At 34.4% G+C, this 23,617-nt stretch overlaps 1 protein-coding gene across 4 annotated transcripts in view; it reads right to left on the reverse strand.

Annotated features, from left to right (window-relative positions):
- Positions 1 to 1,414: 1,414 nt before the first annotated feature.
- LOC133193481 (cytochrome P450 3A28-like) overlaps positions 1,415 to 23,617 on the reverse strand; it is a 39,296-nt gene continuing 17,093 nt past the window's right edge. The window contains exons 1-14 of one of the 4 annotated variants that reach the window (XM_061329448.1): positions 10,826 to 10,902; positions 6,345 to 6,637; positions 6,155 to 6,251; positions 5,877 to 5,929; positions 5,002 to 5,098; positions 4,784 to 4,903; positions 4,555 to 4,646; positions 3,692 to 3,843; positions 3,245 to 3,357; positions 2,892 to 3,158; positions 2,705 to 2,793; positions 2,482 to 2,619; positions 2,106 to 2,268; positions 1,415 to 2,011 (exon numbers count right to left, since the gene is read on the reverse strand). In XM_061329448.1, coding sequence (XP_061185432.1) covers positions 1,925 to 2,011; positions 2,106 to 2,268; positions 2,482 to 2,619; positions 2,705 to 2,793; positions 2,892 to 3,158; positions 3,245 to 3,357; positions 3,692 to 3,843; positions 4,555 to 4,646; positions 4,784 to 4,903; positions 5,002 to 5,098; positions 5,877 to 5,929; positions 6,155 to 6,251; positions 6,345 to 6,427 — 1,551 coding nt within the window. In that variant the 5' untranslated portion in view covers positions 6,428 to 6,637; positions 10,826 to 10,902 and the 3' untranslated portion in view covers positions 1,415 to 1,924. Of the gene's footprint in view, positions 2,012 to 2,105; positions 2,269 to 2,481; positions 2,620 to 2,704; positions 2,794 to 2,891; positions 3,159 to 3,244; positions 3,358 to 3,691; positions 3,844 to 4,554; positions 4,647 to 4,783; positions 4,904 to 5,001; positions 5,099 to 5,876; positions 5,930 to 6,154; positions 6,252 to 6,344; positions 6,638 to 8,074; positions 8,322 to 10,825; positions 10,903 to 23,617 lie in introns of those variants that run through there. The other 3 variants (XM_061329450.1, XM_061329447.1, XM_061329449.1) reach the window with 3 other exon arrangements.

Here is a 23,617-nt window from a genome sequence, read left to right on the forward strand (position 1 = left end):
CGTGGGTCGCTTTATACCTCAAAAACAAAAAAGTTAAACCAGCACGAAAATTAGTGATTTCACAGTGTAAAAACCTAGCTCCAATCATTAAAAAATAGGTAAAATTTGAGTAAACAAACAGACAGACGGACAAGCCAAAAACTATATGCCCCCGAATCTTCGATTACGAAGGCATAAGAAAACAGCAGATCTAAAGCTTCTCAGGTGAACGTTATGGTTCATGGGTCTCGTGTTTAAAAGTTTTTCACTGTTTGCTTAATCCAATAAAATAAAATATAGAAGTGGTATCCTTAAACATTTGCTTTGATGAAGTATCCTTCAATAAACTAACACTATAAAAAGCTTATTTTAATTAATAGTAAATTAGAGTTAGAAAGGTACAGTAGTTAAGCTATTGGAATCTCTATTATGATGAGAACGGCCCACTTAGATCATTTCAACCTGCAATTCGAAGTGTGTCATTAAAATCTCAGCAAAGCACAAACTCCACAACAAAATTTAATCATGCTGTACCGGAAGTAAGGACACGTATACGTATTGCTCTGTAATTATTGTTAAATATCAAGCATTTTCTATTTGAATAATTAAGAGATTGACATTAAAAAAAAAAGAAGTAATTATTTATAATTGTTACAAGGTAACTACCTAATGAGTTTTTTGATTAAGTAGACGAAAATGTTAGAACAATATGTAAAAGGCACAAAATAAAAAAAAAAATCATACAATCTTCTTAGTAAGTTAAATCATGATGTACACCTGTCGCGCTGATTGTTGATCAATCATTTATAGAACAGAATCTGTGACAGTTTTTACATTCTCCAACTTGTACTTATTTTTAGTTTCAATACAAATAGTATTGTTAATTTAGAAGGAAATCGGATTCTGTAAACGAAACCAAAGAGAAAAGTGACATTTTCCCCTATTCCTATGAGAATATCTCCAATTTGTTCAAATCCTGATGGTTAAAATGTATTAGATATTTTCTTAAGGAATCGGATTTAAGTACTCAGTAAATTGAAAATTTCCGGTTTGTTCTAAAACTTTGCGTGGCAACTTCTTTAATTGTTACTATTGTATATGTTCATGGTAATACTGAAAGAAATAGAATATTAGCAGAGAATTCTATACGCATGTATCATCTATGAAATGCAACCATGATTTGCAGACACTTGCTTCTGCTTATCGATCGGAATATATTTTTGATATCTTATGCACAAAACTGTAAGAAGGAAGTAGATGTTGACCATCTTTGTGTTCTGTATTCATGCTTTTGGTAAAATATCCAATCCTTAATAGAATAGTTAAGCAATTTGTTCATTCCAGCATTTAGATAATAAGAAAAATCAATAACATTAAACAAAACATTTAATTTCGATTTTAAATTGCACTTAAAAATATGCATGCATAACAAATTTTTGAACAAATAAATATCATTTTGATGCATATACATCACTGAAATCATGTTAACATGGACATATAATGATCATGAAGTCTGAATAAAACATTAATCATATGAAACCATACAAATGTCAGTGGATTTCTATTCAGTTCGTCTGGTCCTCTTCAACATCTGTCGTATACGACTTCGTAGTTCTGTATCACAGTAGTGACCCAATATGGCAACAAAGTAAAAATTCTACATTACCTCCGTGGAGAAAATGGCGTTTACTTCACACAGACAGAGTCATGAGCATTTATCACACACTACGGACTAATGTGTAACATTTCAAAACAACGGAGTTCTGAATGAATTAAACTTGAGGAGTATAATTCTCTGTGAATATTGATCAGGAAAGCTGAGTATGACCGGTCTCCTTCTTGTACGTTAAGCTCCTTCGAAGGACTTATGGTCTGCCCAAATACGAGCATGCGTATTTGGCATGCAATGAGTATGTCTTTTTGTCCGCTTAACCATCACAATTCTTCACTGAGTTTTACTACGATTTCGTAGTTTTATGAACACACCGTTTCTAGGACAAAGCATTGGTCTTAAGGCAGTGGGAAGTGGGTCCTGGAATTATTTTAAGAACATCCTAATTTTCTGATCTTATAAGTGATATAAAACTTTAAAATGAAAAGTGGAATAGGGAGTTAGGTATACGTACCACTGTTTTCGGACAACTTTCAATGACAAACTTTCTAAGGATCTTGACTAATGATGCTTTTGTTTGGTACAAAGCAATGTTATACCCAGGACACATCCGCGGTCCCTGTCCAGACGGCAGGAATGCGTACGGGTGTCTCTTCTCTTTTTCCGTTGTGGAAAACCTGAAGATAAAATTTATTTTATTTACTTTATTTAAGGGGAATAGGTGGTCTACAAATTACCCAACAAATCCACTTAAAATATGAAATATGATTTTTCTAGGCATAAAGTTTTATTAAGTTAAGAAATTAGCTCTTGCTATAATATCTTTGCGATTTCCTACTTTTTATACAGAGCCCTTTTTCCAGGAGAAATTATTGTTTAAATTTAGTTACCTCTCGGGATCAAACACTTCTGCATTAGGGAACACGGAATCATCGGTGTACAGTGTGCATAACATAATCCTTACAAACCATCCTTTTTTAAACGGAATTCCATTGATTTCACAGTCCTCTGTGCATGTTCTGGCTACACTGTAATAACAAATGATCTTCGTTTAAACGTTTGTACTGTTATACGCATTGTTTAATTTTTCCTGTATGACTAGCAAATACATACCCCGGAGCACACGGCAGCAGTCGAAGTGTTTCAAAAATAAATTTGTCCATTTCCTCTAGGTTTTTGAGTTGTTGATCAGTTGGATTTTCCTTTAAAAAATATATTTGTATTTGTATGCTTTTTAGGTGTCTTAGAAGTATAGCTTTTAAATAATGCTTTATTCTTATTATAGAGGAAGATCCTGTACCTCGTTTCCACAAACTTCTATTATGTTTTCATAAAGCTTCTGTTGAAGTGATGGATGGACAGACAGCATGTGAATGACGAATTCTATTGAGGCGTTCAGGGTCCCCAGTCCCCCTCCGATCAGAGAATTAATGTGAGCTACAATATCTTCGTCCGTCAGTCCTCGTCTGTACCATTTACCGTCCTCCGCCAGAACTTGAACGGATCCCTGCATTATATGATGAAGGAGGTTCTTCTCTGCTGTATCCATATCTTGTTCAGACAGCTGCTAATAAGCAAGAGAAGCGTCACTAAGAGTGGTCGCGTTATAGGTCTTTCTAAATAAAACGTTAACTTGCACTTAAAATGTCTTACCCTTATTCGCTCTTGCTGAATGCACTTTCTGATTTCTTTAACGTGGAGTTCATGCAACATTGCGTGTTCTTTGTCAAATATTTTGAGGAATGGCGTTAGGCTTTCATAAACTCCTACAATAGGCCACAAAAAACCTTGAAGATACTTGGCGGTTATTAAACTACAGTTTTTAAGTGACGAGTTTGAATATAAATGTAAACTTACTGGCCAAAGGGAAGGCAAAATGAAAATACTTTATACATCTAAAACTACTTGTAAAACTTATCTAAACCGGACATCAAAGGTTCCATCAAAATTGTCCGCATAAGATAACATTCCGGATTAGACATTTAAAACAATTGAATTGACTGAAAGGGATTAGGCAAGATTTGGGAATACATAGCATCCGGATTAGACAAGTTTCATTGCTATGATTTACACGACAAGCTAGGATGCCCCTCTACTTACTGGCTAGACCTGCTGCTGGATTGTCAGCGGCAGAGGAATGATTAAACGCCTTCATATAACGATAAAGGGTCGCATTCTCGTCATCCAAGCTGTTGACGTTATAGTTGAAAGCTGCATAGGCGAAGGCATCTACTGAGAATCTGTCTATCAAGCTGAAGAGAGGAAAAAATAATAACCATATAGATATAAAAGAAGTGTTTGTATTGCATGTGGAAATCTTTCAAATATCGTATGTTTTAACATGAAAATAATTTAAATGTAAAGGGCACAGACCTTTACACTTTGACAAGAAATGTAAAATATCCTTAACCTCAAATGTCAAGCTAGCATTTAATGATTGAATCATTTAATGTTCAAACTGTCAAAGAGACATTATTTGCTGACTAGGAAGTTCCCTATGTTTATGTCGCATTATATTTGATGAGGACAGTCTTTATGTCCTTGTCCCCCTTGTCGTGTGTCAAAATCCCGACAGAAGAGACTAAAGTCAACAGGTGCCCTGTAGTAAGACCAACACGCCTACAACTGGGGGCACGGCGAATCTCGTGTTAGAGTGCGCCCGTACCAGCCCGTGATGGAGGGGGGCCAGAACACTGACATGGGCCTTCTAGTGCATGTTTACACAGTGAAAGTGCTTTAATGACTCAAACAGATAAACATCTGCATCGAAACACAAAGCCCAATTATAAATTGGCAACACCCTGCTCTGAATAGTGGACTAGCACTCTTACGGTGATATGCGATTGAAACTGTCGAGAGTTTAACGATACATTTATAGCTATTATAGATAACTGAATTATAAATAGGTGGAGGACATGTACTTTTCGTATATAAAAAGCAGATGATAAATAAACGATGCATACCTTGAGATATCAAACCCGTTTTGACAGTGTGCCGCACTTTCCTCCAGCTTGCTCACCAACTTATCGGCAACTCGATTCAGACATTTGACGACCTAAAAATGAATGTAGTGTACGGATTAAATAGTGCTGCAGCCTCTCAAAACACTGCATCAATTAAAAAAACATTCTTTCTTTCTTAGTATTTTGTTTCATTGTCTAATTTTCAGGATGGGGCGGTATAATCACTTACATGGGCTGTATTTACAGACTTGAAGGCTGATGCCACTACAGAGCGCTGCCTCCGCCACGTGTCGCCGTATGTATTGAGTAAACTGAGATTATCAGGGTAATACACAAATGGATTGTAGATCTGAAGAGGAAAAATAATTTCTTCAACATGATGGCTTGCCTCGGAAATTAATAAATTATATATTTTTAGAAACAAGATTTCATTGAATCAGAATTTACCGGTCGCACATGGAATTTGTCGAAATGCTTTACAAGGACTTGCTTTGCAATTTCTGGATCGCTGATTACGATACTTGGTCTAAATCCCTCGAAAAACCTGAATATGACAATAAAAAATAGGTTTGCTTTATTATAGATAAATTCCAAACATTAATATCAAAATCTCCTTGCGATATATGCTAAGCTCTTTTATTTGGGCAATGGGTCCAAACGTTTGTGAATGAGAACTTAATATTTATTTCTGCCCAACACGTGATCATACTGCAGTGTATCAATAGCAGATAAAGAAGACATTCTACGCCCCCTCTAATAAGAGTGCGGGTCTCTACTGTCCTAAAAGCACTGAGCTACGCCGAGAACTTTGGCTGTATTGACATAAGACTGTTCAAGTACTCTCGACATATTGATCACTAGATCGCGTGGACCACGGTCCGGATCGTCCAGAGAAGTTGCAGTAGAACAGATCCCTTGTAAATCTTAGTCCTTGTTTACCCTCGAAATTTTTTACCCCATACTGAGTTTTTTTTTTGGTCTCTCTTCTTCATCGGAAAAAAATAAACTGTGTCAAATATATGTATTTATGTTTCTATGTCAATAAATTAGCAGGCATATTTAAAGTACATCATATCCCCAGCACTATGTATAAATTACTCAGCCGTGTAAAGTGATACCGACAACCTATCCACACATTACAGCTATCGTCGCCATGATAGCGAACGTCTTTTGCATCATCAATGACTTGCAAAACAATTTGGTAGACATTTAAGTTTCCAGAATGTTTCAGAGAGCGGTCTCTGATGGACGTGTACTAGGAGGATCGAATTACTTGGGTCTCTAGGGGTACAAGATCAAAGAATGACCATAAATAGACTCACCCAAATACATCTCCGAACTTCAATCTCAATTCTTTGAACACTTCTAGAGGAAACTGCAATTACGATTTAATGATACTATTTTAAGCAAGTCTGGAATTACTATCATTCCAAAAAAAGTACATATGGTGATCGATTTGATACTCTTATACAAATTTAACCAATTGTCTTCTTCAGATTTAGAGTAATGATGAAATGAAAAATACAACACTTTATTATAATGACATCTCATCCATAATATTACATCACTGCAACACAGACCAATATATATAACTAAATACCTTGTCTTTAAAGTCACCAAGATTCCCAAAAATCCATTTGGGCTTGGGCCCCGGTATGTTTAGTTTGTTGAACACAGAGTATATGTTGTTAAGATAACTAAAATGAAAAAAAAAATCAGACTGATTTGATACTGACAATCATGATTATATCGAGAACAAAACAAAGGATTAATAGGTGTTTTATAAGTACCTGTATAGTAACACAACAGCGATGACGAACAGTGTTGGTAACACTGGGTCAAAGGTCAAAAAGACATGAAATAGTCCAGCCATAGTCCGTTTGTTTGTGGCTTTCTGTGGCTAAATGTTTGTTTCACAACCGTCATAAAAGGCAGAGTTTCTGTGTTATGGTATTGGATAGCATTTCGGAATCCGATACTTGTGGAGAGTATTAAATAAGCCTTCACTTAGATGTAAATAAAGAAGGAATAATTAACGTGTTTTCCTTGCGTGCATTCAGCTAATTTTGTTCAGAAGATACACCTGAAATATGAAAAAAAATATGTTAAACTGTCACACGGTGTGTTGGATATCTTCAATCATGGTTAACTGTTAGCAGCCCTCTACCTAGTTCACCCAACGCTACAGATTGCTGTTTTCAAGTACGGCCACAATTCAGATTGATAGGCAAGAGGTCAGTCTTTTTTTGGACATCAATGAGCCAAAATAGACAATTAGTACCTATTTATACACTTTTAATTCCTTTTCTGACTTTACGTTGGAAATTATAACATTTCAAAGGGGCACTGAACTTATGACCGCGAAGTATGGTCACTATCGGTCCATATAAGTCACTCCTCTTGTGACGTCATGGAGTCATTGACCGACATTCTGACCGCTTGTACTTTTAAATAAAAGTACAAGAACAAAACCGCAGCAAACAGATCTTTCTATGAAACAGACAACCGTGGTAAATTCATCAAAGCAGGTCCATATACAGATACACAACTAAACCCTTGTTTATCAACAACTCTGACATTTGGGTTGAAAGTGGTCACTCTGATATATAAGGAGTCCTTAATTGTGGTATAGGTACTAAAGTTTGTTTTTAGTTATTAAATACACATGGTCATGTTTCTTGTTCATTACAATCTCTTAAAAATACTTTGTACAATGGTTTTATCCTTCAAGTTCGTATTGTATTTAATCATTAATACCACAGATAAAAACAAATAAAAAAAGATTGGAATAATAAATAAAACACTTTAATAACTATTGATATTGAAATAATAAACAAATACGTAAAGAACTATTGAGAATAAACATTTTCTATAATGCGGAGTTTCATTTTTTTTTTAAATATGTTTTGCACTGAAAGTGATTTTTAGATATTTTTGCTATTTTGAAACATCGGTGAAATAATCTTTGGGAAATTTGGGGATGGTAATCCGTGTATTCAACGTACTGGGGCATTAACGCAGCATTATTGGGAATTATAAAGATTATATTCTGCTATTTTGATGTTTTTGTAAATTTAAAGGATTACATTTGCTATTTTCACCCAAGAAGTTGTAATGGTTGTGCTCTTTCATCACGTTTAGCTATTTCACATTTTTTATTAGATATACAGACATGCTTGGTCATAGAAAAAAATTCATTAAATATTTTACAAATTTGAAAATCTAATATTTATTTTATTTCAAAATTATATATATATATATATATATATATATATATATATATATATATATATATATATACAACTATAGGTGATATCTTTGTAGGGGATAACATACTTGAGTAACATAATGAACAAAATAACTTTCACTTCTTTTCAGAATACTGATGTGAGAAAGGGATATATCTGCACAGAGAATTTTTCACCAAGATAAATCGGAGCCCAGTCCAGTGGTTAAACACTATACAATGGTTAGCAGAGATAGCTGACCAAAAGTAGCTTCAATTCTTAACGTTACTTACCTGAGCTGCATGTAAATCCCACAGAATGCTGTGTCGACCTGTGCACGGCATTTACCGATAAAAGACACTGTAGTACACACACTATATATATACATATATATAATCAACTAAGCTACTACCAAGTCGATTCATGCGTTTTATGTTAATTATTTAAAACACGTGGTTCACTTCTCATTCACACACTCAGCGAGCATTAATGCCTCCTGAATCCACGTATTTATTTTTTAAACAGGTAAAGGATGGTTGTGATATTTACGACAACTAGACTTTAAAGCTGTTTTATTTATGTGCACTTGAGACAATGAACAATTGGGTTTTATTTTATTTGGGGTAATGAATTTGAGATAAACACAGAAAGATAGGAATTGTGGTTCACCGAAGATTGCAACAACCGATTCCACGTGTTCTTAAAGCATGATACATGTGAAAAAAGATAACATTTTTCGCTAGTTTTTTTTCTCCTTTTTACAAAGTAAGTACATTGTACAGTTGAAATTGATAATCTGCGAGGACAGTCTCTATCTTGGGCTTTATGCCATTTAGAGGTCTGTAAAGTTATGACCTGCTATTTCATTTATTTCTGAAGTACAACGTTGAGGAAGGGCCGGACCTTCACACGGTGATAAGACGAGGGGTGGGGTTCTATGCACTTGTATTAGGCCGTGTGCAACGTCCCAATCTGATCTTCTGGCCTCGTGTTTCTGTACTGATATATAACAGGTTTCACATCATATAGGGAAAAAAAGGAAAATTACCTTACTTAGCGCTATGTTTCATCGTACTGTGTACTTTCTTTTATTAATTTTCAATTTGAAATTTTATTATCAATTTTATTTATTTTCAAGTTGAAAATGATAAGACTACATGACAAATAAATCATTTTCAACTTTAGATTGAAAATTAATGTTTACAAAAAAAATTTACCAAAAAATAAATAAATAAAATCGTTGAAAAACAAGAAGAAACTAACTTGTAGAGGTTATAGAACCTATATATTTCTCTAACCTCATAAAAACTGTGGAGGGTTAGAGAAATATAGGTCCCATAACCTGAGCGAGTTAGTTATTGCTTGTTCTACAGCTACAAAGAACCGTTCATGTACAAAAAAGTGTTCAAGCACTGTACGATTTGACAGTAATAGTGCAAAAAACGCACTTGAAAAGTTGATAAAACGTTACCATTGATAATAATGTGTACTTTAGAAATCTTGAATATTGTGCACTTTAACTTGTAGATTAATTAAGTTGAAGGTTTGTGTATTAAGTTCCGGGGGACCTCCAGGGTGATAAGTTTTACAGGAATGCCCATCACCAATTAGACCAGTGATCATTTCAGTGTATATCTTTAATTATAAGATTTATCTGATGGCGTTTGACAGATTAAAAGTCGAGACTGTATCATTGAATATCTAACTGCCGAATCATCGCTCCCGGTGAAGAAATATATGGTCCACATTACAGAGATCATTATATATATATATATAGTATCTACTTATCATTAATTTATTAAGAGATGGGGAGGTCTTCTGGAAATTAACGTTCCTATAAGGTCAAATAAGGCAACAGAAAAGTACGACAGAGCTCCCTAACATTAACTGAGGAAGAAGAACTACATGTGTTCTTAAACTATCATGTTGAAAACTTTCTATTGAAAACGGTTAGAATTTTAAAATTCTGTAATCTGACACCTATTTATCTAGAAATAAAAGCCTTGAATGTCAACAGTCACTTTGTAATCTGTCAAATTGTGAACACGAAGAATTTAAAGCTTCTCAACAATTTTTTAAATCGATGAAAGACAGTTTGACAAGATAAAAGCAGGACATGTTTATAAACATTTTGTAATTGTCGACATACGTTCCATGTATAACTTAGCAGGCGTTTAAGGTTACCTGCTTAAACTTAATTATCAACAAAAGTCAGCAATATTGTTGTGTGTAATTCGGAATACATAATCTACAACTTCGTTGTCACGACACGCGGACTATCGCCAGGTCTCAGTGTGAGACCACAGCATTGAATTGAATATACATTTTCATCACTTAAAATATATATATATTTCCATGCACTTTAAAATGGAAGTGTTAAAAGAGTTTCTATCCCCCAAACCCCTCACGACACTCAAGTAAATTCAGTTTGTATTTCTTTTTCAATCACTTATTTAAATCCGAGTGAAATAAATTCAATTATTCAGAGTGAATGTGATTACTCAACAGTATATATAGGTGTACACACCAACTTTCTCCTGGATTTTGGTTATATGCACTTTTATCAAAATTCCTGGTTCCTCACATATATAGAGAATAAATTGACCTGTTTATATTTTACATCATTATCTGCGCTTGACTTTAAATGTTATTCATTCAACGTGATTTTTTTCTGTATTTTTCAAGCGCAGAATAAAAATGAAATTACTTTTGTCTGTAGAATCTATTCATAGGGAGGGGAAAACATTTCTTTTTAAACCAAAATAATTGAGCAAAGATTAAATTTCAACAATTAATTATTAATTCACTTGAAAATATCAAAACAGCACATCTAATGCCCAAATTTCAATAAGATTTCATCTTCACTTACTTCTGTTGACTCCCCCCCCCCCCCATTTAAGCTTTTTTCGTATTATATTGTGTGTTTAATTTTTTAAGATATTTATCTTTTTAAATAATAAATCGTTTCGGCTCATATTTATCATACGTATTTAAGTTTAAGTCAGGTTGATTTGCTGAAAGAAAATGTATTAAAGCGAACTCACCTTCCGATGAACCGAGTGTTATCCTGTTACAGTGAGCTTGACATTGCCATTGGTTCCATAAACGGGTAAAAGGAAGCTAAAATGGAGGGACTGGGAAATCTGAAGTCTAGTTATAGCATGGTGGGCGGGGCGCTCTCTATGACGCAGGGATAAACACTTTCTATTACAACGTTTCATTCATGCTCTTATTTTTTATATCTACTACATAGACCTGAAACACTTCACCAAAGAGAAGCTACCGCTTTGTTTTATTTTATAGTACTTTAAAATTCAAGAAAAACTGATAAAAACAAAATTAAAAAAAAAAAAAAAAACATACAAAGCAAAAAAAACCCAAGCATTTTTATATGTAGCATGAGAATTCATGACTTTTTCATTAAGATTATAGGAATTCACATCTGTTCAGTTGTCGGCGACGTGCCCAGGCAGTCAGGAACACATTTTATCCAACATCAATTGAGTATAAACTCGATTGACGTTCATTGAATCTGCGTGAGACAAGTACATTAACTCAGCACTATAAAAATTTGCGCTGATTCGCTCCTTATTTGATTACAAATTTTTAAAAAATGTGAATAGAAGAAAATGTTCTCATTGAGAAAAAAAAAAGATTAAAAGCTCTGAACTAAAACTGCAGATCATCATACAGGGGAAATATAAAAGGTTTCTGCGGGCCTAAGATAAATGTAATTTGTCCTACTTTCAATATTTGCGTAAATGGTCTCCGTGACGTAGGTAGCGTTCCGCAAGCGTTCTGATTTCATCACTTTCATCTCCTTTCTCCTCTATAACATCAGTAAGCCAAGAATCCTCGCCTTCTACGATAATGGTCTGCAATCATTTTCTTAATCTATTAAATCAGGACAGACGTTAATAATGGCCGAAATTTCATATTTTAAGACATAAAACGAACTCCACTAAAGAAGATAGGCGAAGTTCTTTTGAAAAAGTTGCTTAAAACACTTCTTTTCTCTTTCATTTTATTTTTGTTGTTGTTGTTGTTGTTGTTGTTAGGGAGGGAGAGAGGAAGAAGGATTTGAAGTAAACTCAGTTTCTAATCAGAATATTTGAGTCATCAATAACTTTTTCATTATTTTGATTGGCTGCTGTCGATCCGCTTGTGTTATTCTGCTTTACAGTAATAAGGCTACAATTGGTCATCATTTACAGGATGTGTGACATACTATTTCAGTTTGAAAAACGTATGTGTATGAATATAATATTATTCTGTTAAGATTACAAAAAAGGACATGAATTGACTTTCGAAGATTTGTTCAGTGAGAGATAGTGTCATGGAATGGGGATGCGGGTTAATTTTCAGTAGATATAAATAAGTTGTCACCTGTCAAAACCACTTTGGAGTAGAAAAGCATTTTTCGGAGAGTAGTACAGACATTTATAGAAAATTAGAAATTGTAAATAGTTTAACACTGTGCGTTTAAAGGGAACACAAATTTGTTTTACATAGGGTGTATACATAGATCCTTTTAAAGAATATATGGCAGTTTTGTAGCATTTTGGGGGTGGGGGGTGGGGGTTAGAAATATAGAATCACTACTTGTTGATCTTGATCTTCACTTTGGAAAAAAAAAACGCTTTCGTTTGGAGAAAATGGCTGGTCAGATTTTTGTTACTGTCAAACAAGCAAGTGCGTGCGCCCCTATTCTCATCTCAACATTAAGTGCACCCATCCTCAAATGATTACAACCGCTATCGAACAAAATCAGAAACCGGTGGCGTTTTGAAGTGGTGCTTCGTAAGTTCGGTTGTTTTTATTAAAATAGATAAGGAGTAAACTTTGTAAGTAACGTGAAATATATTCTATACCAAACAGTAACGTGAAATATATTCTATATTAAACAACAGCTTGTGTATGTAATATCCCTGATATGTGTCACAATGACACTGATACAGACCTATGTACTGAACGCTTGCGTGATTTTTTAGATCATTTTATATCTAGGTAATATTAATCTATGATATACATATATATTTAGAGTACACGAGACTATATATAGCTGGTTTTATCGTTGGTTTATCTATATATGTCTCATGGAAAAGATGTTCAGAATTTTACTAACATAAACACAAGTGAATATAAGTTCCAAATATATTTCAAGGTGATTTGTGGGTGGAGGGATTTTCAAACAAAACAAAAGACAAATCTTATTTATATTAAAGAGAAATTATTTGACTACACGAGATAATTTTATTGAGAGAGGCCATTATGATTCCTTGAAAGAATGTTTCCCTGAATGGCAGATGGGGATAAAAATAGGAAATAGAGCACCTTAAATTTGTTTTACGCTCATTGCCTACTTTAACATGTAAGACAAACAATTTTTCTCCATGACCTTGACACCTCACAAATTCTATATAAAAAGTGACGGTGCGAAATATTTTTTAAAGGAGATACATCATTTTTGCATGTTTATTACTAGCGACAAAAGACGTAGTCGACCATACGATAACTTTAATGTATGATTTATATGATCCCTTACCTATTCCGAGTTCTTTTTCCACGCGGCCCTTCCTTTTCATATTTTTGGCATTTTGTGCTGAAAAGTGGACGCACTTTTATTACAATGTGTCAAAAATGTAACATCAATAAAACTTTTCCGCACGTAGCATAAAAAGCGATCTGCTTGTTGAGACATTTGAGTAGAGTGACGGTCCCCTTTAAATCAGTGAAGTGCCCCCCCCCCCTCTCCTTACTTGATACAAGTATGACGGAGTTGACATGTATTTGAGTAAGGAATGCAGAGTTACTCCTCCTTTGTAGCTTACTAACTGCATGACAAAAAAATCATTACAAAATCACATACACCAATCAAAGTTTTATTTTACAAATTCTTTCCTGTCAGTAGTTCGATCAAAAGCTTCCTATTTGGTTGTTAAAATATCCATTTTGTAGCTCACCTGAGCTGAAGGCTCAAGTGAGCTTTTCTGATCAAAGAGTGTCCGGCGTCGGTCTGTTGTCTGTAAACTTTTCATATTTTCGACTTCTCAAGAACCACTGGGTAAGAAAAGATGAAACTTATGTGAAAGCTTCATTACATACTCTAGATTCAAGTTTGTTCATATCATAACCCCGGGGGTAGGACGGGGCCACAAGAGGGGGTCGAAGTTTTACATAGGAAGATGTAGGAAATGTCTTTAAAAATCTTCTTCTCGAGAACAGCAAAATCATGACTAGTCATATTATTAAAGAATTATCCTCAAGTAGTGTAGATTCAAATTTGTTCCAAACTATCTAGGAGTAGGGCCACAACAGGGGATCAAAGTTTACCTTAGGAATATAGAGGAAATATCTTTTAAAAACCTTCTTCTCAAGAAGAGCTACATGTAAGTCATTATTAGTCATAATAATACAGAAGTATCCTCAGATAGTGTAGATTCAAGTTTGTTCAAATCATGACCCCCGGGGGTAGGACGGGGCCACAAAGTGGGTCAAAGTTTTACATAGGAATATATAGGTGTAAATGTTAAGGGACATTTGCGTAAAATGCATTGAAGACTTTAAATAGTGGAATGACCTAACAACCCTTGGAATTGACTAGCCAAAGGGTGTATAAGGCAAAGCTTACGGAAAGTAAGGTATTCAGAAGCTAGGAGAAGAAAATGGTAATTAAATCAGCAATAAAGAAGACAAGGATAAGAGCAAAATAAAAGTATAAAAGTTATTAGCACCAGAGGCAAGTATCCTAGGAAATTGATGTTAAGTTCTAAGTGTAATAAATCTAATGAAGATTGAGACACCCGGTTCTTGTCTATCGGTGCAAGTCTATTAGTATATATTACCCGGTCCCCGTCTCTAGATAAAAGAAACAAGATGTGTTTGTGAAACACTGAAGCCCCTGTATGGCAACTTATAGCAAAGGTTAAACTTTCTCAAATGCAAATCAAATATGTTGGTACCCAAAGTAAGGTCTTGTCTCGAGGAATATACCTGTGAAATATGAAAGTCCTCGCGGCAATCATTGAATAGATATGGAAAAGGTTAAAAGTTTTTCCAAAAGTATGTCAAACATTAAGGTCAAGGTCAAATGTTCAAAATTAATGGTGCCAAAGGAAAGGCCTTCTCCCAAGAAATACACAGGTGAAATATGAAAGCCGAAGCACCAATCGTTCAAAAGTTATGACCAAGGTTAAAGTTTTTTAAAAGTAGGTCAAACTCCAAGGTCAAGGTCAATGGATTACGGATTACAATTGTTGGTATCCAAAGGGAGATCTTGTCACAAGGATTACATATGTGAAGTATGAAAGCTCTAGCACCAACCTTTCAAAAGTTATGGCCAAGGTTAAAGTTTTCCAAAAAATAGGTCAAACTATTAAGTCAAGGTCAAAGGGTCAAAGCTGTTGTTATCCAAAGGAAGGCCTTGTCACAAGAATTACATATGTGAAATATGAAAGCTCTAGCACCTCCAAAAGTAGATTAAACTCAAAGGTCAAGGTCAAAGGGTCAAAGTTGTTGGTATCCAAAGGAAGGCCTTGTCACAAGGATTACATATGTGAAAAAATGAAAGCCCTAACACCAACCGTTCAAAAGTTGTGGTCAAGGTTAAAGTTTTCCAAAACTGGAGCAAACTCCAAGGTCAAGGTTAAAAGGTCAAAGTTGTTGGTATCCAAAGAAAGGCCCTGGCACAAGAAATACACATGTGAAATATGAAAACCATAGCTCCAACCAATCAAAAGTTATGGGCAAGGTCAAAGTTTTTGCGGACAGACAAACAGACAGACAGACGGACGGACAGGGCAAAAACTATATACCCCCGAATCTTCGATACGGGGGCATAAAAATTAGTACTGTGTGATTTTCCCTTAGACAGAGCAGTCTTAGTAATCATTCTAATCATTAACTCAGACAGAGAAAAACGAAAACCTATATATCCCTTGTAAGAATCTGATCATACACGTTTCATTGGAAATATCTTTAAAAATCTTCTTCTCAAGAACAACTAAGCCATTATTAATCATATTTATACAGAAGCAATCTTAGGTATTGTAGAATCAAGTTTGTTCAAAGTATTCCCCAAGGGGTTGGGGCACAACAGAGGGTCAAAGTTTTACATAGGAATATATAGGAATCATCTTTAAAAAATCTTCTGCTCAAGAACAGCAAAGCCTTGATTAGTCATATTATTATAGAAGCATCCTCAGGTAATGTAGATTCAATTTGTTCAAATTTAGGCTGGGTAGAGGTGGGGCCACATTGAGCGATCAGAGTTTTACATAGGGGAAAAAATCTTTAAAATTCTTCTGCTCAAGAACAGCAAAGCCATGATTAGTAATATTGATATGGAAGCGTCCTGAGGTAGTGTAAATGTAAACTCTTCAATACTGAATTGATTTCCGCTTTTTCCTAGCTAACGTGCTCAGGTTCGCGATGTGGCCTATGGACCTCTTGTCTTTTTAAATCACATCCTACCAACTTCTTTGACTGTTTCAACACGAAGTAGACCTATAAAATAGGGATGATAAATGCATTTAAAAGTGCATCTCGAGAAATGCACATTTAATAATGATTATGTTATCTAAACAAACAGTTGTTCTTTATGTCAGTACATGTTTGACGGGGTTTAGCTCTTGTGATGTATTATCTTCGATGGAACCAGGCCATGCGCTAGTTTCTATTCTGTTATATTCCCCTGTTTGCAATGTGCACTTTAACTTGATACCTGATTATGCCTCGGCCATAAAATGGGCGGGGCGTATAGAGTTACCCTGTTCCGTCATTCCGTCATCATTGACTTTCCTTTCGTTATCTCGGCAACATTTGCATACATTCAACTCAAATTTGACATATGGATACGTCATAGGAAATACGCAGGTCAAGTTCGAATTTGTTCGTGGTCCGATGATTTTTGACAGAGTTATCCCTCTTGAACGTAGAAATAAGAAATTTTCTGTTTCCGCTCTCTTATTTTTGTAGGGATGTATGTATAAGGTTGGAATTGCATATGCAGGTATTTTACCAGAAAATACAGGTCAACTTCGAATTTGGTCCTGGTCCGATGATTGACAGTTATCCCCCTTGAACTTGGAAAAAGATTTAAAAATTCAAAATTTCTTATCATTATCGCGGCTACAAATGTGCAATTTACAAGTTGCAGTTTGAAATTTTGGCTGCCTGCGGGGGCATTCGTGGCGTTACGACACATCTAGTTTTTAATTTGTTTTTGCCCGTCGTGCTCTGATTGGCTTCTTTCCTGCAATAAATAAACCAAATTTCCACAATATTGTTATATAGCATTTACTGACATTAAGAACAAAAATTGTGATTCTGCATGAGGAGTAGACCAAAATCCTTAACATTTAGGCAATTTTCAAAATTCTTCTCCGCTCTTGACATCTAGCTGTAAAACTGTTTGCATGAATACTCTGTAAATTTTTATGTATTGCCCAAAAGTTAGTCGATATATTGAAAAAAACAGTCCACCTTTGAAAATAATGAATGGCTCGTGGGCAAACTTTGCTTGATTACAATGATTACATAAAACTTTACCAAAATTGTAAAATTTGAAGATCTTTTCACCTGGACATTAAGCGGGCAAAATGTTTCCATAATTATATCCTCTACTATAACTGTAAATGAAGATGGGCGAACAAGGCGAGCGAAATGCCTTTAGTGCGACAAACATGAAGGTGAAAATTAATCTCAGTTAAAACAAAATTTTCTTCGATATTTCATCTAACATTAAAGTATACTTTATGAAAAATCTCCACAATTTGCAAAAATCTCACACAGATTGAAATTATTTGCCTATGAAATAGCATACACGCACTAAAGAGGGCAAAAAGGATCATTCTCTCATACTATAACACAATTTTTCGATATAATTTTTCGCTCCATTTTTTTTTTTTGAAAGTTTATCTCTTGCGTATAAACTTTGCGTAAAAATGAACGATTTTTGGTTAACAAAAATATGGAGCAAAGACCCACTATACCTTAAAAATACACTTTTATGACACAACATTCGTATCTTTCCGAGAAATACTTAACGTAGGTCGCGAGTTTGCAGGCCATTTAAAAGTGTCCGAAAACATACCATGAAAATTAGTTATATGAATCCTCTACCTTGGTTTTATATTCTCTGAAATTTTTATAAAATTCGTCTGCATCGTTTTTGTGTAATTAAATCCCAAACATGCCATTGTTGTCGTTACATTTTCGACGTTATTCTATTGAATTATATAAGAAAAACGTCGTTTTCGGCTCGTTTTGAGGCAAGATTTTGTTTCAAAAAATATCAATAACTTTTAAATGGTGCAGACGAAATTGTTTTCCCTTTGGTATTTTAACAAAGAATTGATTTGAAATAAATCAATGTGAAAAAATTAATATGTCTTCGGGTTAGTTTTCGCGTAATTTAAATGTGGACATTTGCTTTTATATCGCAAAATGTAACATTTTTTAGAACGACGCCATAAAATATCGCGACGTCATGCTTGACGTCGTGAATATCTATCCGGTATTCAGTGCAGAAATATGAGCTAAAATAATTTTTATAAAAAATAAATTCACGTCTATCTGCTTTCAAGTGGCCCGTGAATCGTATCATAATAATTTAATATCAATGAAATGATTATTAGATATGTTTCTCATCAGATTAGGTTTTTTGTACGTCTTATATTAGTGAAAATTCTCGCAAGGGACGTAAAACAACAATCAATCCTTTATTTCTTCCAATTTACTTTCTTTATGTGTTGTTTTCTTACCGTTTCTTTTCTCTTTGTTTTGTTTTGCTTTTTTTCGTTGATTAGATGTATTCTTACATTTGGCTGTATATTTTTCTTTTCAAGCGTGCTGGCGGAAAACGGTATCCTTTAATTCAAGTATATAAAATGTTTTTATTTAGACCATTCAGCAAGGCGCTCTCTCAAATCTACGAATTTCTGCCAAATATCGTCCCGGCTAAGTACAATATATTTTCAGTATATATTTAAACAAAATATTTATTTTTACATACCACATTTTCAGAGGGGAAAATGGGACGAGGATTTAAAAATTAAGTTTATCTGACGTAATCAACAGCCATGTTTTTTTAGAACATTAATTCTATTTGTTGGACATGGAAAGCAAAGTAGCGAATAAACTATGTAGGTAACAGCATTGCAAGCTGTTGCTTAGGGGAAGATCATTTCATTGGGGGGGGGGGGGGAGGGGGGTTTACAGATTTTGGTAATAAATAATCTGTCCTCGAAAATGTTGAAAATAAATAATCTGTCTTCGACTGGGCAAGAAAATCAATAATTTGTCCAAGACTAGTTCTAGCACCACCCCCCCCCACCCCCCCCCGGGAGTTTTCAACTTTGATGTGCTCTTTTCTTTTCTTTTTTTTTTTTATGCTCGTCAGACTTTTTTTCAGTGAAGAAGAAATAAATAATCTGTCCTTGTTTCTTTGGAAATAAATAATCTGTCCTTCATCGACATGAAAATAAACAATCTGACTCGGTAAAATTTGCCACCCCCTCCTCCTCTCCCTCAGAGTCAAATAGTTGTCCCCTAACAGGAAGTCAGTGCTGCTAAAAAATTGTCTTAATGTTTCATCGTACCTTAGCAGTGTTTAATTTATGATAAACTTGTACATCTATATATTTTAAAAAATATCCTGTTTAAAAGTAAAATTTAATCTTTTGATGTAACAGGTGTATTTGCGATTTTTTTAATAATGGCTTCTTTCTTAATAAAACAAAACTGATAATTCAAATACGATCAAAGGAAAAAAGGTCAGTTGAACCTTGTGTCCATATCGTTTCGCGATACCAAGTGAGAACAAATCAATCGCAATTTCTCGGGCCTTTCCGACAAGCCGAAAAAACAACCACTTGTTTTTCCTAGTTTGCAGGAAAGGCCCGAGAAGATGCGATTGATAACAAATAATTAAACTTTTTTTTTTTATATTTCCAGTGTCGATCATTCGAATAAGCCTTCTTCACTAAATTACCAATACCAACAAAAGTTTTATTTAAGTATTGTATCGACTATACAAATCGTAAAAAGCCTTCATTATTTGTGATAAGTTGTTGCTTAAATAATATAACACTAAACTACCAATTCCAAGAAAAGTTATAGCTAAATAATGATATACTGAAGAAAATCATCGCAGATTTCTCTTTCATTGTGACGTCATAATCAAATGTGCACAAGAAAGTCGCCCAAATCATATAAATTGCGTACCCAGTTTTAACGACGTCAGCAAACCCGCGACCTACGTTAAGTCCATTTAGTCAAGGGTCATATCACAAACATGATTTAAATGCAGCTATTCATCAAGAGTTGTGTAGAGTAGTTGTTAGCGTGTTCGTCTTAAAGGAAAATGATATTCAGGATTTTTATTGCTAGGGTTCGAACCCCGCGAGTACCACATTAATTTTTAATAACAGAGAATTTTTTGCCGAGAAAATTTTCCTCAGAAAAGTTTTGTTTATCATAATTTCATAAATTTCAATAATGAGAACTTTACTCTAAATACTAGTACAAATATCATTTCTGCTTGAACTTTCAGTAAGGCGTGACAATCTCGGCGATACAAAAATGGTGACCTAGATTCTCATTGGTTAAGAAATTAATAACATTAGCAATTTTCGATTGTTGTTAACAATGAGATGACATAAGCCACACCTCTTTACTGTAAGAAACGATGTACATTGTAATTGGTTCCTTGCGTCACTCGTTGAAGTCTGGACTATTTTTATTCCATGTGTATTTCACCCGTGAATGAAAAGCTGTGTAAATTTCAGTATTGATGAGCTAATCTGACAACCAATGAGAGTCTAGGTCACTATTTGAGAGACGCTAATTATGTATAGCCGAGAATATCACGCCTTACTGAAAGTTCTAGCAGAAATTATATTTGTACTAAATTCACATATTGAATATGATTTTTATACATCTTAAGCTATAAGCATTCTGCATGCCTTGTTCGCACATCTCCTTCATGGGTCAAGCGTTCATGCTCCGGATTGTGCTGAGTTGCTATTACATATATTGAAACAACATTATACATTTTGAAAATCTTCTTTACTCTTACACAATTAGCAAACAAACCGTGCATGTGTATGCTGATATTTAGCAGCTAGTCCTCTACCAATGTTTTGAATATCATGTCCCATCGGTTAAATATTAATATAATCAGAAAACAATATATACATGTATAAGATAACGGTCTCATGTGTAGAAAATGTGATACATTGCACTTTTGAAAATCTTAGACATTTTGCAGTCAAACGTTATGCATGGTGGTAGCAAACTGTTATCCCTACAAATCTGTGAAATGTGGTAGCGCAGAGCTCATGCCTAGAGTGGGTATGTTTAACTGTATAATCAATGGGAGTTTCTTTTTCAAATGATTATATCTAATTGGCATTTCCATTTTCCCTCCAAAAAAAAAAAACAAACAAACAAACTAAGCTACATGTAGAAAAGGCAAAAATTGTGACAGCTTCAAGATATTTTGTACAAATCAGGGTTACAGCAAAGTAAGGATGGGGCCTCTACAAGGTTTTTAATCGGAATCAGCTTGAATCCACTCATGCATTTTACTGGCGGAAACTGATTAATATATTGATCTGTGACGCTAAGGGAGACTGAAAGAAGTTTACATAATGTAGGTTCAAAATAGCTTTAATTTAGAAGAAAATAGTTTTATATTTATTTCTTGCAATCACTGTGCAAAAATAGATATTATTTTACAGTTACATGTAAATGAGTTTACATGTACACGTCATTTGATATAATGTATCTACGTCTCACTGAACTATTGTTCAGTTTATCACCCTCAAAAGGAACTTAAATTACTTATTTAAGTTGATAAGGATACATATTTAATGTTTTCCAAATCCCTAACGTTAAATATTATGTAAATTCCCGAGCTAAAGGTGCATCCTGTAATTGTTAGACTCCTAATGGAGACCATCAAATGTGTTTTAAACCATCCGTCATCATTACAGACACTGCTGCAGCGGAATAATGCAAAGCATCTTATATCTATCATTATGACAGATGCTGGTATATATATGTTCTGTAAATTATTCTACACTTCGCCTAAGGGCTTTGTTTATTCATATGCTTTTGAAAGGCAAGTAATTATCACGTTTAACCGCTTTAAAAATGTTTGCGACCTTTTTTCTGACAGATTCGCACTTTTAACATATGGCTGGGTTTATTGTCTTATTTAAATTTTATACATAAATAAACACACCAAAAACAATGCATTTTCGTTGATGTCGTAAATGTCTAACAAAGACACCAAAAATAGTTCACTGGTCCGGTAACGAGGCTCTCTCTTATTTGCATAATAAATGAAGTGTTCACAAAGAGGACCGTCATGATTTATTTGACTCTCGTCCAACTATGTTACATTCAGGAAGGAGACTAAAATATTTGTCAAATCAACGAACAAAAATTAACAAAAAGAATTTATTTTTCATCTTAGTTGGATGTGTGCGGAAGTAAGATGTAGGAATTGGACTTTTCTCGTCATTATCACCTTTTTGCACTAAAAATAGCAAGTTTTTGAAGAATTTACAATGTTGCTAATTATTCGAAGATTAGACCTAAATTGCCAGGTCTTTCCTTTGTGCAATAAGAACCAAGTTTTCATTATTAATATATATATAATTATATTCATTACCAATAATTTTTTAATTTACAACATGAAGCCCCGTTTCTGTGAGAGATTTTCTTATATATTCAATTATACATGTATGTACGTATCTGAATCTCTTTCGTGTTTCCATCACTACGCCAGTTAGAATAGACTTCGGAATAAACTTCGCACTGTACTACATGTGCATGAGCATACTTGGATGCATAATTGACAATTAAAGGTCCTGAAACTTTGTTAATAAGATTTTTTCCTATTCATTCATAATTTATATACAAATCTATACGTATTTATTTTACATGTTTCATTGTTGTATGCCTCTCGAGGCCTTTGAATGGCAATAAATTATTTGTTTTTATATCACAATTGACAATTTAAGGTCCTGAAACTTTCTGATTGTTTGTTTGTTTGTTTGTTTGTATGTTGTTTAACGTCCCTCTCGAGAATTTTTCACTCATATGGAGACGCCACCACTTGCCGGTGGAGAGCTGCAAATTTTGTCCTATACTCGGCACTTACGGCCATTGAGCAGTGAGGGATCTTTTTCGTGCCAGCACCTACTGCGACATGGGACCTCGGTTTATACGGTCTCATCCGAAGGACCGGTCTCCACGTCCCACAGTGGGATTCGAACCCGCGACGTAAGGATCAACTCCTTACTCCGCGACTCTAGAGCAGACGCTCTAACCACTGCGCCACAAGGGCGACCTGAAACTTTCTGAAACTTTGTGAATAAGATTTTTCTTATTCACTCACAATTGACAATTTAGGGTCTTGAAACTTTGTGAATAAGATTTTTAATATTTATTCAAAATTGACAATTTAAGGTACTGAAACTTTGTGAATAAATTTTTTTTTGATTCATTCACAATTGACAATTTAAGGTCTTGAAACTTTGTGAATAAGATTTTTTCATATTCATTCACATGTACATGTATTTGTAAAACTTGGGATCTGTCTGTAGAATTTCTCCATTACATGTACCCATTGTTGGAATGAAGTTGATTCTATACAATATGAAAAAAAAATTGTATATAAATTCAACAAATTCTTTACAAAATTTTGCAATAGTAGTTGCAATAGTTGTTTGACGTTGTACGCTGATGTAAACCTGTTCTAAATAATGAAATTCAAGTTGTTCAAACGAAGCGCCATGGCCTCTTCCAAGAAAAAATAATAAAGA

Source organism: Saccostrea echinata, unplaced genomic scaffold (genome assembly GCF_033153115.1).
Source record: "Saccostrea echinata isolate AGI-Se365-2 ecotype Australia unplaced genomic scaffold, CSIRO_AGI_Sech_v1 ptg000027l, whole genome shotgun sequence".
NCBI classification, from domain to species: domain Eukaryota; kingdom Metazoa; phylum Mollusca; class Bivalvia; order Ostreida; family Ostreidae; genus Saccostrea; species Saccostrea echinata.